Source organism: Hippopotamus amphibius, chromosome 12, assembly GCF_030028045.1.
Source record: "Hippopotamus amphibius kiboko isolate mHipAmp2 chromosome 12, mHipAmp2.hap2, whole genome shotgun sequence".
NCBI lineage: Eukaryota > Metazoa > Chordata > Mammalia > Artiodactyla > Hippopotamidae > Hippopotamus > Hippopotamus amphibius.
In genome coordinates this window covers 83507010-83522804 of record NC_080197.1, presented here as the reverse complement: position 1 = coordinate 83522804, position 15795 = coordinate 83507010, and the positions used below count along the sequence as shown (strand labels likewise).

The following is a 15795-nucleotide window of genomic DNA, read 5'->3' as shown; positions in this document are numbered from 1 at the left end:
TCAGCCACCCGCTCATGTTTCCTTCCAAAGGTCGGAGGCTGCCTGGGGGGCTGCGTCCTCCCAACAGGGCGATTTCAAGCTGTGCGCTCAGCCATCCAACTAAGCGCAGACTCCCCCACTGAGGTCCTCCATTTTCCCCAGGCTGTTGGGGCTGCATCGATTTCGCGAGCTCTGCAGCCCTTTTGTGGAGACAAAAGTGGAGGCACAACTGGCTGGCTGTGGCCTGGTCCAGCACACTAAGAAGCAGGGTTCCCAGGAGAACAGTGATGAGGGGTGGTGATGAGCTCCTGTCAGTGAGTGCCAGGCAGGCATACCCCGACACACCAGAAAGAACCAACATCAAGACAGAGTTGTTTAGGAGTTGGAGTGGGTGTCAAAACCCCAGTTGTGCTTTCTGATGGGCCCAGGCAGACACAAAGCGGCGAGATGGTGAGAGAATGAGAAAGAGATCGAAAGGGAAGGGGGTGAGCAGTCCCAGGCTTCAGAGGTAGGAAATAAATAATGTCCAGAAAGGTCTGGCTCTGAAGTGGACCAAATGGCTCTCCTGTCCCATGTTTATGGGGTCACGGACCATTAAACCAGCCAACCTACAGATGTCTTCATAAGACTTTACGAGATTAGACTGGGGAGATCCTATAACTCAGCAGCAAGAAGGGAAAACAAGAGGGAGAACTGCAGATAAGAGATGGTGGAAAACAAGAGGCAGCGCCTCTCAGTGCGAGGATGTCTGGGTTCTGGGATCCCTCCGTCTTCACGTCTCACTCTTCTGAGTTTTTGCCCACGTCTCCATTAGATTCAGAACTGCATCAGGCTCATATTACCCAATAAATGCTTTATTATCGACACTTTTTCCTTCCTAATCCAACTTCTAATTGCCCCCCCACCCCCACCATTGACCTGCAATCATTAGATCCTCAGTTTCTTTGGTATTTGTGAAGCAAATCAAAAAGATAAGTTTAAAAATATAATTCACATGTATTGGGAATTTCAAGCCTGATTCAGATTGTCAGTGTGGTTTTCCACAAATTCTAATAACCAGGAGGTGACTTTTCTAGAGGTCCCTTGGTTCCTAAAGGTTAATGTTTATTCTCTGAGCCATTTCAAGCAGACACAAGGGAGACCAGGAAGGCATACCATCTGAAGGGCGTAAGGGAAGGAGCAGAGAACAGGATACACATTCTCTTATTCCCTCAGGCTTGCGCCACCCTGTGGCTATTTGCATAAAGTCAGAGACCAACAATCCTTAGAAAAAAGCCCTTGTTCTCCAAGTCTCCCAGCTCTTTCAGAAACGCACATGCAACCACTGGCTGACATTCGGGCTGAAATTAAGGAAGGAGTGTAAGACTGATTTTCAAACCACCACTCAGGATCCGTATTTGAAAAGCAACCATTTATTAGAACCAATACAAGAGTATGAAAAGAGGGAAAAGAGGAGGGTGGAAGAGGGGGAGAGAATGAGGTCTGCATCAGATGTCAGTTGTGGAAACACATAAATTGCCTACTTTTAAACATTTACATTTAAAAGGCAAACATATATATATATATATATCACTTATCCTAAAAAAAAAAAAATCAAAAGCAGACAAGTTTGGCTGAAATAAAACCAAGAAACACAACCAAAACTCCCCCACAAACCAAAAAGGTCCATAGAGAATTCAATTTCCCATTTCCCATTTTTCCATTCAGAAATCTGGCTACAAAGTGTGATTTGTTTTGCTACTCAGGATGGTACCGAGTGCTGAAAGAAACCCAGCCTCTGGAGTCTCTCAGATCCCATCCTGTGGGAAGGCCTGTGGGCCGTGGGCGAATCAACTCCTGGCTACTTGGCAGGATGTCAGACCGTGCTCTCCATCCTCCAGGACTCCACAGAACTGCCTGGTGCGGCCAGTGCAGTGAACAGAGAAGAGTCCACAAAACACCGAGAACCAGAATGTGACCGCAGCGAGGGGCCAGGACCTTGTGCTTTTTCATGGGTTATACATCTAGGGCCAAGGAGAGGGAAGGAAGAAAGAGCCCTATTGGGAAGAGGAGCTGGCCGAGCCCCTAAACTGAGATGGAGAGTAAGGCTCTCGAGCCCACACCTGGGCAAATAGAAAGTGTCCAAAGTTTTCCCAAACCAGAGGGGAAAAAAGGTCAAAGTCAGGTTCAGACTGTGGACATAGAGAAAGAGAGGACATGCTGAATACAGTGAATTGGATGAAGCTTTCAGGAGTATCAATGTCCAATTCTGGGTGTTAAACTTATTTCTAGAGAAAAAAATTCCAACGTGGCTCTCTTTTGGTGGGGGATGGAGGAAATGGTTGTTTACTGGACCAGCTGGTTCCTAGGGGAAGGTGGAGGCTTGGGTACAGATACCACGAAGGGGTGAAGTGACCCAGCCATCCTGGACTCAGTTCAGGGAGCGATAAGCAATGATACAAATCAAACCCACTGTGTGTGCTTTGCTCCTGAGACAGCCCAAGTCTGTTCCAAGCCCATGGGGTATGGGACCTTCATTCCCAACCTGCAGAGAAACAAGCAGTAGCATCCCTGATTCCCTAATCCAATGCTCTTGGGTCTCAAATAGTCTCTCTTGTGGATGCAAGACAGAAAATACTAAGTGCCTTCCTCCATAACATCCCAAGTAAGTCTGGGCTATTAAGACTCCAACATTCACGAAAACACTGTCAACATCTGAACTAGCAGCTTTGATGAGGGGTGGGGGGCAGAGAATTTGCCGAGGTCACTAAGTAGTTCCAACCTTAGGACAGCTCAATGAGGACAAAAGCCTATGGCAGGCCTAGACTTCGGCTCAGGGCATCCTCCATCGAGGACCCTAAAGTATTCTATCAACTTTGATTTACAATGCCTCACAACACCCCTGTGAGGTAGGTCAGTATTATTACCCCCATTTGACAGATGGGGAACTGAGGCATTGAAAGGAGTGACTTGCCCAAGGTCAGCCATTATGAATCAGTTGAGGAGGTTGGCACGTACAGTCAGCATCCACTCAATTGTTGGTCTACTCCCTGGAGCATTTTACATCTTAAGAGTGCACTTGGAAGCAAAAGGAAGTCAGTAGGCACACCACACCCTACAAACCAGATGAACTCAACCCACAAGTATTAACTGATGGCCTATTATTTATCTAGCATGATGCAAGGAACCTTGGAGAAGAAACAAACTGCTTCTGAAAGTCATGTGTTAATGGGTGTCTTGAAAATAAAATTACAGTTTAAACATTAAGGTCATGAATTCTTTTGTAAAGAAATACTCACTTTACCCTAAGAGGTGAACAACTAAGTCACACCAATTTTTCAAAGTTCTATACTGAGTAACCCAAATTCCTAAAATTCAGAATGAAGCAAGACCACGCTCAAGCAGAAAGCTAAGAACCACTTCCTCAGTGGTGGTCTGAGTAGTGCTTTGAGCTCCAAGGTTGGTGGGGAAAGGCCTGCAACAGTGGTGGCAGCAGCGACATTCTCTACAGGCTAAGCTAGGAATCCTGGCACCGCCAAACCCCCCCTGGGGCCGCTCATCCCTCCCCACAATACCCAGGGCCAGCATCTTTCCAACCCTTCTTCTTCAGCTCAACCTCAGGAGTTGCAGTTTCTTCACAAACAGGTAAGGATATATAGATGGTGACACTTTTCCATTCAGGGAGAGGGTATGAAGTGACCTCTATAACCTAAAAGATGCTTGTAATATTCTTACTTCCTGCCAGAGGCATAAATCTTTAACAAGAGAAAGGCAAAAGAAAACACACTTTTCCCCCCTCCTTTGGATTTACACTGGATTCTGGCAGAAATCACTATGACCCTTATCCTAAAACTAGGGGGAAAAAAAACTAAATCCACAGTCAGTTCTGGTTTAGTATCAAATTGTAAAGCTACTAGAAACTGCAAAACACTGACTTAAGCCTTAAAAGTGCTGTGACATGATGAAACTCTATCTTCTAAGGTCTTCTGGAAGAATCTCCAGGCAGGAAGCCCATCCCTTCCTCCTTACCTACTTGCAATAGCCAGAGCAACAGGATCCTATGGACATCAGAAGCTCGAAGAATTATTTATCAACACACAGTGTAATGTTCACCAGGGATACTCTAGTTCCAGGAAGGACCAACCATGCCAAGATCTAAACAGAAACATTTTTTCATTGATTGCTGATCACAATGGGTAAGACCAGGTGATGAGAAAGTTCAAGACTGATTAAAGCAGCAGTGACAGTTCAGGTTCAGTCTGTGTTGGAATTTCTCAAAAAGCATGACAAAGTGGCCGCTGGGGCCTGGGTCAACTGTGAGGGTTGCACCTGCCAATGCCAGGGGACATCACCAAATTAAAAAAAAAAAAAAAGAAAAAAAGGAGAGGACAGAGAATGACAAGATAAAAAGTTCACTGCATTCAATTTGGCCTAATTTCTTGATAATAGTTTCCTATTAGATTTTCTGATTAATACTGATGGCTCTTACCTAGCCTGTGATAATTAGGTTTTGATCTATTGTGACATTAATGATCACAATAAGTTGACTCTGAAATTGTTTTAATTAATGGCTCTTCCCTTGTAGGCTGCCTCCAGTGCAGGTTCTGTCCCCTCCCCCACCTTGTTTTAACTCCTTCTCTTACTGACCTCAGAGACAAATAGCACTGGAGGATCACTTTCTTCCCATGAACCAAGATTTTAAACTATCTTAAAATATTTCTCTGACAGAGGAGCAATATGAGATGATGTTAGGTGAAATGAGGTTCAGGATAAAAGGCAAGAAAACATGCTCTCAAAGAATAGGAAACATTCCATCCTAGAAAATCACAGTCAAGCATGATGTCAAAGTGGCAACAACAAGCTGAAGTAACTCTAAAAACACGAGATGAGGTAGTTTAAAATTCAAGAAATCCAGCGCAAGCAAAAAGAAACTACGAATTTTATGAAGCTATCCAAAGAATCTTCACACTAGTCAACTTTCAGTTATCCAACTCTCAATTATATAGGTAAAGTATCATTTTTCCTATGGTCACATGGTCAGAACTAGGCCATTTCTTAAGGTCAGACTGTTTCTTGACAGGGCTAGGCCTCACCCCAGACCTCCCTAGACTGATTAAATCCGAAACTCTAGATCATGTGTATTTCTAGGAGAGGTTTCCTCATAATCGAACTCTCTGCTTAAAAATCACCATCTTGGGGACTTCCCTGGTGGCACAGTGGTTAAGAATCTGCCTACCAATGCAGGGGACTCAGGTTCGATCCCTGGTTTTGGAAGATCCCACATGCTGTGGAGCAACTAAGCCCACATGCCACAATGAAGACCAATGCAGCCAATAAATAAATTAATCTAAAAAAAGAAAACATTAAAAAAAAAATCACCATCTTGCAGTGTTAAATAAAATTACACTGCCCAGAAGCCCAGAATAGATGCCCAGGTGTTACCAGATGTGCCCCAGGCCTTCTTTTTAGCAAATCTTTTTTGTCGTTGGAAAGTATGTCCCTGTTTTTTTTTTTTAAATTAATTTATTTATTATTTTTGGGGGGTACACCAAGTTCAATCATCTGTTTTTATACACATATCCCCGTATTCCCTCCCTCCCTTAGTATGTCCGTTTCAAGCTTCAAGCCAGCCTCATGTTAATTCCTTCAAAAGGAATGAGAAACTAAAAAACGTGTGAGCAACTCTGATAAACTACCCATAAGGAATACATTTTACAGAACCCACAATAAAGTAACAACGCATAACTGGATCTGCAATATAGGTAATACTTTCCACAAGCAAGAATGAACTACACCCTTAAATACTTCTGCAAAGAGCCTAGAGTAGAGACTGAAGCCAGGGGTTCTCAACCCCCACTCACCTGTTGTTTTCTTTCGTAGTAGCATTTCTAACCAAACCTCAGCTATCTTTATTTTCTGGAATAAAAACAAGCCCTTGTCGTGGTCCATCTATGGCCAGTTAGATCTGTTCATCCAAGGTTATGTCTTTTCTACACATGAACCAACTGTCACCCTCCTACTTTAGGGCCACAGACTATACCAACCATTTATCTCTGCCCTCAAATCTAAAATGTGTGCCATTTATAGCATTTATCACACTGAACTATTAATAGTTCATCCCACATCTGTATGCAAATTCTGAGGTCAGGGACTGCATCTTTTTGAACTTGGTATCCCCAGGGCCAAAAAATGATTGTTGAATGAAGTGAATGCTGATGCACACTAACATAGCTGGAATGCAGACAGCTCAATACAAATCCACCATGATCAACTGGGGGGAGGGCGGCAATTTTGAGCATATGCTCTTGGGGGCAACGCTGGCAACGTCTCTGTTTTTGAAAGCATAATTTTTATGATCTAGTGGTAAAACCAAAATGAAACTGGAATACACTGGGTCCAGACCTTTTCTCCCGCTGCCCTGACACAGGTATGCTTGCTTGGGAGTCTAATTACAAAGGTACAGATCTCAACACTAACACTCTAAAAACCTAAACCAAAAGGATGACGTCATGCATGCAAAATGAGCTTTTCCTTTGACCTAATTTGTGAGAAACCATTTCCACATTTAGAGTCTAATGACACAACCCTTCCTGAGGTTCTCATGTCACTGCAAACTTATTTTAGGCCCTCAAATTCGAACCCTAAGGGCAAAGACAATCACTTCCCAGACCAAACATGGATCCTTCTGACCCCTCACTGTACCTTAGGTAAGCTGGGCTAAACACAGACTAGACAAAATGACAAGAGGAAAATCACAAGCACCTTCCCCAAGGCCCTAGGATTTGGCCTAAAGATAAGGAAATTGGACTGCAGGGAGGCTACCGCACAGGTGCAAAGAGTTAAGAATAATTTAAAAGTGCAGGAACTACAGGAACAAGACCAACTTTTCTTCAACAACAAAAAGTAGATATATGGCTGGGGGACAGCCAAGGACCATCCAGACTTTTGAGTGTTAAGGAACACCACAGGTCCAAATGCTCCCTTGAGCAGACGAAACTGGACTGCAGGAGGAAAAATGATATGGCTCCCTCTAGGTTAAAAATGGGTGCTTTATCAGGGCTGATGTTCTCTAACAGCTGATCTTAACGTGAGGGCATCTGCCCAGCCCAGGGCTCAGAAAAGCAGCTTTGCTGACCTTGGTAGACTCTGCTGGTCAAAGCTCTGCTTCATTCTGTGGAAAGAGAAATCCTTGAATGCTGATTATAAAAAGAAATGCAGCATTAGAAAGATGTTTTGAAAAAGGAATTTACATAGGAAAAATATACTTTGAGCACCTGAGACCTAAATGTTTTAAGAGTGCTTAGCCCAGGGCTACTAGCTCTTTTGAAAGGAGAAAGCCCCATGAAAGCAGGTTTCTGTTTGAGGCTGCAATTCTCCAAGGGCCTAGACAGCTACTCAACACTAACAAATGCCGGAGGCACAGGAAGGCATCTTTTTTCCTTTCTGCCCAGGGCTGAGATCAGTACTGGCCACTGGCTCCCTCCATTCCTATAGAAGTTAGTAGCTGTGGGTAGGCAGGGAGAGAACAAGTTGTTTGGGAAGCACTCAGTACAAGACCATGATTCAGTAAACTCTGGACAGAAAAAGATGAATGGAGTGAAGGCTAAAGTATTAAAGGGGTGATGAGTAATAGATGATACCGAGGTTTTTTTGTTAAAAGAAATCAGATTTTGATGAATGTCTTAAATATTAACTATAACCCTGGCAGGCAACCATGTGTCCCAGGTTTCTCAAGACCAATCTCAGTACCAAATAATTCGGTCATGTTCTTTGTCCACGGGCTAGATTTGGACTCTAAATACATGGTCACTGTACTTCGTTTAGATGCCCACTGCTCCTGGGAGACACACACTGGCTACATGGATAAGTTGTCATTTTCTCCACCTGCAAACTGAGAGACCTGGATCACCTCCTCAGCAGCTCTGGCCTACTTTTGTCCTATTCCAATACACCCTAATTGACATCCTTAGTTACTTGTACAAAAAATCTCTTTTCTGACCATCCTTTCTTTCTTTCAGACGCCCATCAGATTAAGTACTAACAACTGTCAATTATCCAGCACTTGATCTAGGCCTTTAATTCCTTCAGAGTTAAGGAAGACGGAGATAAAACTCCCACCCACGTGAGGTATGGGTTATGTGTTCTCACCCAATCACATTACCATTCAGAAGGATTTTCCTGGATGGCTGAAACCAAAAGCTTCATTGTTCCAGTCTGTCATGTCACTGCAGCAACAGCTGTCTTCTCAACTGTGCAGTATAATTTTTGACACAATTTATACAAGCACACAGAATTCAATCAGCAGCCGAGCAGGGAAGCAATGTTAAATGCTATGAATGGGTATATGATTTGCATATTATTCAGCTCATCTGTAGACCGGAGCAATCTCTCCAATCCCCTCATCACTCTGAATAATCTAGAAATGGTTGAATGCTCCTGGCCAGACAGCTATATGTTTTAAAAATCAAAAGCAACCACAAAAACAACCTCAGTAGCTGGTGAACTCTAGAGTTAAGGCTATTTCAAGCATTTATTCTTATCTCCTCAGCTTCGGGCTGGAACAAGGATGCTCAAAACCCTGCTTTTTCCTTACTTTTAGTCTTGATTCTCTAGCCCCCTTCAACTACAAGAAAAAAAGGATAAAGAGAAATAGGGCGTTTCTCTGGAGGAACAAATGGAGAAGGATATAATCAGAAAAATAATCTCTCAATATAATGGTAAAGCAGGAAGAAGCCAAAAGGGAAGTATTTTGCTGAGTAAGGAAAGGCCGTGTCAACATGCTAATGCCAGGGCCTGTCACTCTCTGAGGTTGATAGTCTTCCATAGAAATGCATTAAAAAAAAAAAGATACAACTAAGTTTGAGGGTGGAAATAGGGGAGAGCACTAATACTCTGGGGACTCTTGGTGGCAAAGCCAGGAGTCAACAAAGCAGGAAATTTATGATTATAAACACTATGAATATTTAAAATTGATACTGTGGCCAATGGCTCCCCTCCAAGAATTCCCCACTGAAGATAATGGCATGGAGGGGAAACTTGGGTCCACTAAGAAGTGAGGGTCAGGTTTGAAGCCTCTTTGGTAACAGGAATGCTTTGGGAGGCCACAAAAGTTGGCAGGGTTGGAGGGTGCCTAGCACCTTGGCACAAGCAAGCACCAGGCAGTCACTCACACCTACATAAATATATAAGCCAAACGGGAGGGATGGAAGGAAGTAATACATATATACCATATGTGATAATAAAGACGATTGTATCCTACCCCATCATCCTCAAATACTAATAAGCTACAAATCTCCACAGTTAATAATCTTGTCATTTTATGACAGACTACACCAACTTGCAGAAGCAGAATCAGGGATTGCTAAGAAACAAGGCCAAAAGTCCTAGGGCTAAAAGGAGTGCCTTGACACATTTGAATGTAAAATTTCAAGCCCTCCAAAGGATGGAGTTATTCTGGGAGGATGGGTGAGGATGAACAACAGAGGGTGGCCCAGAAGACCACACCAGGAACCCTGTATTCTCCTGGGTAGAGCTGAATGAGGTTGGGAGAGCCCCAACAGGTAGGCAGTTGCTATTGGCTTTTTAAAAAGATGGGCAACATCTTTTCCATTCCAACATCTCAAAACAAAGGCTAGTTGGTCATCAACATGTTCTAAGAGCCAAAGCAAGAAACCAAAATTCACCATCATTATAACAAAATCCCCCATCTAAAAAGCGACCAATTCCGAAAAGATCAAGACTCTAAGGTGATTAAAAAGTTAAAACTCATCTTGAGGTCACAGGGGAGCAGAAGGAAGAGAGCAGGGCAAAGGAAAAAATGGTGGGAATTACACACAGTATGTAAATGCCTGGTCTTCACAGAGAGACACTTATCATGAATCAGACCATCAGTATGTTACAAGAGAACCAATACCAACATTTCTCCTGTGGAGCACAGTGATAAGCACATTTTTTATGGATGTGTTTAGGATAGAAGGGGGGGGGAGGGTAGAAGGGAGAGGAGGCAGGGAGATGAATGTATTATGTACAAAGAGAAATGACAGAGACCACCCCCTCCTTTAGCTCTTTGCTGTTTCTTTCTCTTTGTTTTCCGCATCCTCAGGATACGCATGCCACGTCAGTCTCTCTTCATAAAATGCTATCACAATTTGTGGACATTTAACATTAGCTTCTTTTGCAAGAACCAGGTCTGCTTCATCTGTGTCTTTCCTGGAGAGAAAGAACACGAGACTTAGAATGCGAGGAAGAGTGAGAGTCTGTCCAAACATAGATTTATGTTATTAAATTATGATTTAGCTGACTTGATTTCCTCTCCATCTTGATTTCAAAGGGAAAAAGATCCTAACAGTTCCACATTTTCAAGGAGAAATTTAAGTAAATGAATCAAATTGTTAGTAAATATCATTTAACCACTACATCAGAGAGAAACAAATGTCTTCAGCTAGAATAGATGGAAAACATAGCAGGCTTAATCAAAAGGCTGAAAACTAAACCACTATATAAATTCTGCTTCCACAATTTTTATTTGTGTGTATGAGCACATGAGTGAACACACCATCAAACCCACATTCAGCCCTACTGAATATGCATAAATTGCTCAATCCAGTTTCTGGATCATCTGGATCATGAAAGGGTCCTAACCCTCCTCATCTTGTGGCCTTTTAAACACTCATCTTTTTGGTCAGAACTGTGGATTGGAACAATAAGAAAACAAATTTAAGTCAGCAAGGAATGTAAAATCTAGTCACTAAAATGAAATGTTGGAATTAGCTGCACATTTCACTTACCCAAAGTACACATGCTCTACTAACCAGTATAACAAAAAAATCTAGCAAGTTCCTTAATTAACCAGGATTCCAAATCAAGAAAAAAAATATTTTAAATTAAAATCTCATCGAGATGTGAACAGAGACAACTACCTCCTTTTCTAAAAAACGGAGACATTGAATTCATAGAAATAAGCATTATGGATGAGAAGAGAAGGGGGAAAACACACAGCTTAGATAGAGCAGCTACCCAAATTTGGACTGTGGTAGAAAAAGCTAGTTCATATGCGAATGTAAATCATAAGTCCCACATATGGCTGAGCGGGAAAAGCAGTCAATACAGCTCCTTGCTTCGGACAGAGCACAGTGATTCTTCAAACACAGGCTTCTAGGTAATTTACCAGCAAATTTTCAATCAGATAAAATATTAAACCTCTTGACAATACAACTCTTAAGGTAATTAGCTTCCTTAGTGGCACTGTAGCACAAACCCTCTATTTGTGCCTAAACTTAAATCACAAGCCCAGAACACTTGGAAACAGGGAGGTAGTGAGGGCCATACCGTAAATCACTCTGTCTTTAAGAAACCAAATTGAGGGGAAGTAACTACACTTTCCTCTAAGAGCCATTCCCTCTACCGGATGAAATAACTTGTGCTTTGGCTAGTATTATTCTTAATGCTTTTTCTTAAGATTATTTTTCTCTTTTAGACATTATTCAGCGGTCTTGGTCTTAGTGATGGCAGAAAGCCTCACTCAATTCCTATCCCATGGCCACAGACTCACAGTGTGACGGTAAATGATTCAGAACTGTGTAAGTAAACAGTTAGGTCATGTTTATATGTTTCCTACCTCAGTCCTACCGTTTTCTGGTATGTGGGCTAATATAATTTGGCTTAATACCAAAGCTTTACAATTTCTTAAATCCATTCTGAACCATAATCCCCATTTAATACTGACAGTTGGTATCAGTTAAAAATTTAGATCCCTGACATCAAAATTCTTAGCTGGGGAATATTCAGTCTTCCCTCCCTATCTTCCATACAAATACAAGTCACTGGCAAAGAAACACAATCGCAGAGTGAGGCCCAATCTCTCTCACCATTTCATTAGGAACATTAAATCACCACAGGAATCTGTCGCCCCAATGATCTTTTCTGGTTCCAATCCTCTCTCAAAGCCCCGGGCGATATCATTGCTCTGCTATAAATAGAAGATGAAGAAAGGTTACAGCTTGGAGATAAGAGTAAAAAACCTCCCCACTTCTCAGCTCAACAAAGCACAACCTAAGTTAATATCACCAGATACCAATTTTGTCACCCAATTCATAAAGTTCTTAGAACTCAAGAAATACAATATTGGGTCAGCCAGTGACAATGATGCTAAGAGATATTTTTGCAGGAAGATGCAACTGTCCTTCCAGTATTCCTTCGAAGGATTAGGAGTGGCCCCTAAAACTGCTTAATATCCCTTAAAATATTCTCAGTCATCATTTAGGAACTCCTCTAATCCCCTAATCTAATCTCCTTGATATGATAAATGGACTACCCCTAAACTGTTGCTTCTGAGATGATAAACAAGCCCATCTGAACTAAATCCTTTTTCATTTTATAAACTTCAAATATACCACCTCTCAATCTTTATTTTCTGACTTTTAGTTCACCTAACACTGACCAATATTTTTAATACTTCTTTTCACGTAGCCATCTATATTTATGAAAGAACAGAGAAAGAATGATTCAAGGCACTACCGTAAAAAAGGAAATTTCTTTCTTTTTTTTTTTCTGGCACACGGGCTTAGTTGCTCTGCGGCACGTGGGATCCTCCTGGAGCTGGGATCGAACCCATGACCTCTGCATTGGCAGGCGGATTCCCACCCACTGCGCCACCCAGGAAGCCCCAGGAAATTTCTTTCAGAGCTCACATACTGTAATACCCACGCACTTGGGGAAGAGGCCCTGATCTATGCCTATCCCCTCCTGATGGGGATGGGTCATCAGCTTCAGAGAGCAGAACCAGGCAATGATTTAAAACAAACTGATAATTTTGTAGGGGATTATTCAAACTTGGTCAAACTGCAATCTAGATAAGGAGCACAGGGTCTGATTCAGACGTGATAGCACCAGTGACAGCAAAATGCTGAAATTTTATACAAACCAGGTAATTTTATTTTATTTTATTTTTTGGCGCACGGGCTTAGTTGCTCCGTGGCATGTGGGATCTTCCTGGAGCAGGGATCGAACCCATGTCCTCTGCATTGGCAGGTGGATTCTTAACCACTGTGCCACCAGGGAAGCCCAAACCAGGTAATTTTAAAAACCTTATTATGGAAGATAATGCAAGCTTATCTAGTGCCAACACACAAAAAAGATTCAGAAAGACTGCCCAAATGAACTAAATCTCTGATGTCTGATTTTCATGATAAAATCTCTCTGATCTGACATTCACCTTGCTTTCTTCCAAGAGATACAAAGCATTCAGTGTCCAGGTGGTCCCCAAAGATACCAGAACCCACACTGGGAAGGAAATTCCATGCATGAATCAGGGGACATTCAGACTCAAAAGCATAGCCTCTTTTGGGGGCGCTTAAAGGGAGGAGGTTCCCAGATGTGCACACAGCTGCTCACAGCTGGAATGCTGGCGCATGAACTAAGTCGTAAATCATAGCTGGCGGCTGAAAACAGTTTGCCACATAGGGAGGGAAGGGAAGAAAAATGTTCAAGCTGCTGAAAAGGAGTCGAGGCGAGGAAAATGCTAAAATCATCACACAGGCAGTAATCTTAGATCAGGCATAATGCCGACTAACAAATTTCTTCTGCAGTGGTCTAAAGAAAGAAACGAAATCCCCTCCTGCACCTTTAAAATATAAATCACCTATCTTTTCAGCTGCCTACCTGACAGACGCCAGCACTGCTGAGAATGCTGTCAGGGGCCCCAGATGAACATTACAACGTAAGGGACACATGGGGTGGTTTTCAAGGTCAGCTGCATCAGAACCTGGCCTAGGAACAAACTCTCTGCACTGGCCAGTGTCTCAAAGTCAGACTGCTCCTTTTCAAAAGGACAGAAACTTTAGGTTGAGGAAATACACACTGTATGTCACAAACAGCTACAGAAGTCTTATGCTGTATTGTTTTTTGGTCTTTTTACTTGCTAGAAAATGAACCAAGTGACAAGAGCCAGAATACAAAGGACTAATAAAAGAGAAAAAAGAAAGAACCAAGTCTTAGCTCCTTAGAGAAGAGAAGGCATTCTCAAATTATTTACCAGTAAACTATATCATAATGATATACACACCTCACCAGCATAGGGCAGTTTTAAAAATAAGATTATAAAACATAAAATTAATCAGGGAAACAAATAAGGAGGCGAACAAAAACCTAGAGTCCATTTTCACTGGCAGATTCCAATCTTTCACTCTCATTTCAATTCTTTTTGTAAAGCTGGTCTCCCATTTCCTCTCCTGTGGAGACCAAGAATCACCTGTGTAAGTCTCTAGAAAATAGTGATGCCTAGGTCTGACCCACAGAAATTTGAATTTAATTGCTCTGGGGCACATCTTGGGCACTGGAGGTTTTTGAAGCAGCCCTCCAGCCCCCTGCCATGATTCTAATGTGCTGCCAGGGCTGAGGACTGATGCTCTAGAAAGATGGGGTATCCAAGTTAAATGAAGATAAGTAGGGATGCTTATGGCAGTGATGCTAGAAGATTCAGAAGCAGACTTACACTTTTACTTTATTAAACTTTAAGGGTATGATACATCCTTCACCACAAAAGGCATCACAACCTTGAAATAAATGAAAGGAGTGGCAGCTGGGGGTTGGGGTATGTGTATGTGTGCACAGATGGAAAAGACATAGATGAAAAAAAGAGGCAATAACAGTGCTTATGGCTAGTTACTTGAGAGCTAAATTTCAGAAGAATTAAAGCAACTGAATCAAACCAAAATTTCATAAACACACTTTCCAAAATGAACAATAAAAAGATTCAATAGGAAGATGAAAATTAATTTCTTATTTGGAGTATGTAAAAATATAATAGGATCAAAAGAGAATATACATGCCACTAAACTGTTCACTTTAAAATGGTTAATTGTATGTTATGTGGATTCACCTTAATTTAAAAAAGAAAGAATATAAAGGATTGAAAGTAAGTGCTATCTTTGGAACAAAGGAAAAAAGTGAATTTTTTTAAAAGCTCCTTTCTATCTTTAAAAAATTCACCAAAGACTCTCCATCTCTAGAGTAGCTGAATGTTTTACAGGGATTTTATTTTGCCACCTTAACACAACTCAGCTAGCACATATTAGGGTTTTCACTCAGCCAGGAAGGGGTGCTGTAATTGATCAACATATCTCCCTGGAAGCTCTTTTGTTCAACAATTTACCTTGCAGGCCATCCCTAGAACAGAAATAACCAAAATAATGCCCCATTTTGGGGGGGAGCGAGGAAGGCAGAAGAATAGTTTGTGGGGGGGAAGGAGAAATAGAGCTTACCTCTCTCTTTTTTTTGGATTTAATATCATCAGCACTGTTTGAGAAATTGGATTTCCTCTTGTTAGTTTCTGACTTCTCCCTGGGTTTGTTATTTTCACCCTCCTTCATCTTCTTATACTTTTTCATAAACTCAGAAATTAGCTCAGGGCAATCCAAGTTTTTTTCAGGTTCCCAAGTATTGTGTTCCCTGGGCAAGAACGGAGAAAAAAGGAAAGAAATGAGGGTGAGGGGAGGAGGGGGAAGCCAATAACTTATTTTAAAGAAGACAAGTAGGCAAAAAGGAAAGAATCCCTATGCTTAAAGGAGATAACAAATTTGATCCTAGGCATCTATCCAAGAGAAAAAATATATCCACAAAAAAACCTTGCACACAATTATTTATAGCAGTATTTTAGTAGCCAAAGACAGAAAACAATTCAAATGCCTATCAACTGGTGAGCATATAAACAAAATGTGGTATATCCATACAATGGAATACTATTTAGCAATAAAAAAGGAACACAACACTAATTAATATATGCTACAACATGGAAGAACCTCAAGAACATGCTAAGTGAAAGAAAACAGATGTAAAAGA

The 15795-nt window shown here is 41.7% G+C and overlaps 1 protein-coding gene across 5 annotated transcripts in view; it reads right to left on the bottom strand.

Moving 5' to 3' along the window:
- Positions 1-1375: 1375 nt before the first annotated feature.
- CBX5 (chromobox 5) overlaps positions 1376-15795 on the bottom strand; it is a 34302-nt gene continuing 19882 nt past the window's right edge. For 4 of the 5 annotated variants that reach the window (XM_057701738.1, XM_057701740.1, XM_057701739.1 and 1 more), the window contains 3 exons: positions 15219-15405; positions 11826-11926; positions 1376-10167 (listed from right to left, as the gene is read on the bottom strand). In XM_057701738.1, the coding sequence (XP_057557721.1) occupies positions 10017-10167; positions 11826-11926; positions 15219-15405 (439 nt within the window). In that variant the 3' untranslated portion in view covers positions 1376-10016. The remainder of the gene's footprint in view (positions 10168-11825; positions 11927-15218; positions 15406-15795) is intronic. The other variant, XM_057701742.1, reaches the window with a different exon arrangement.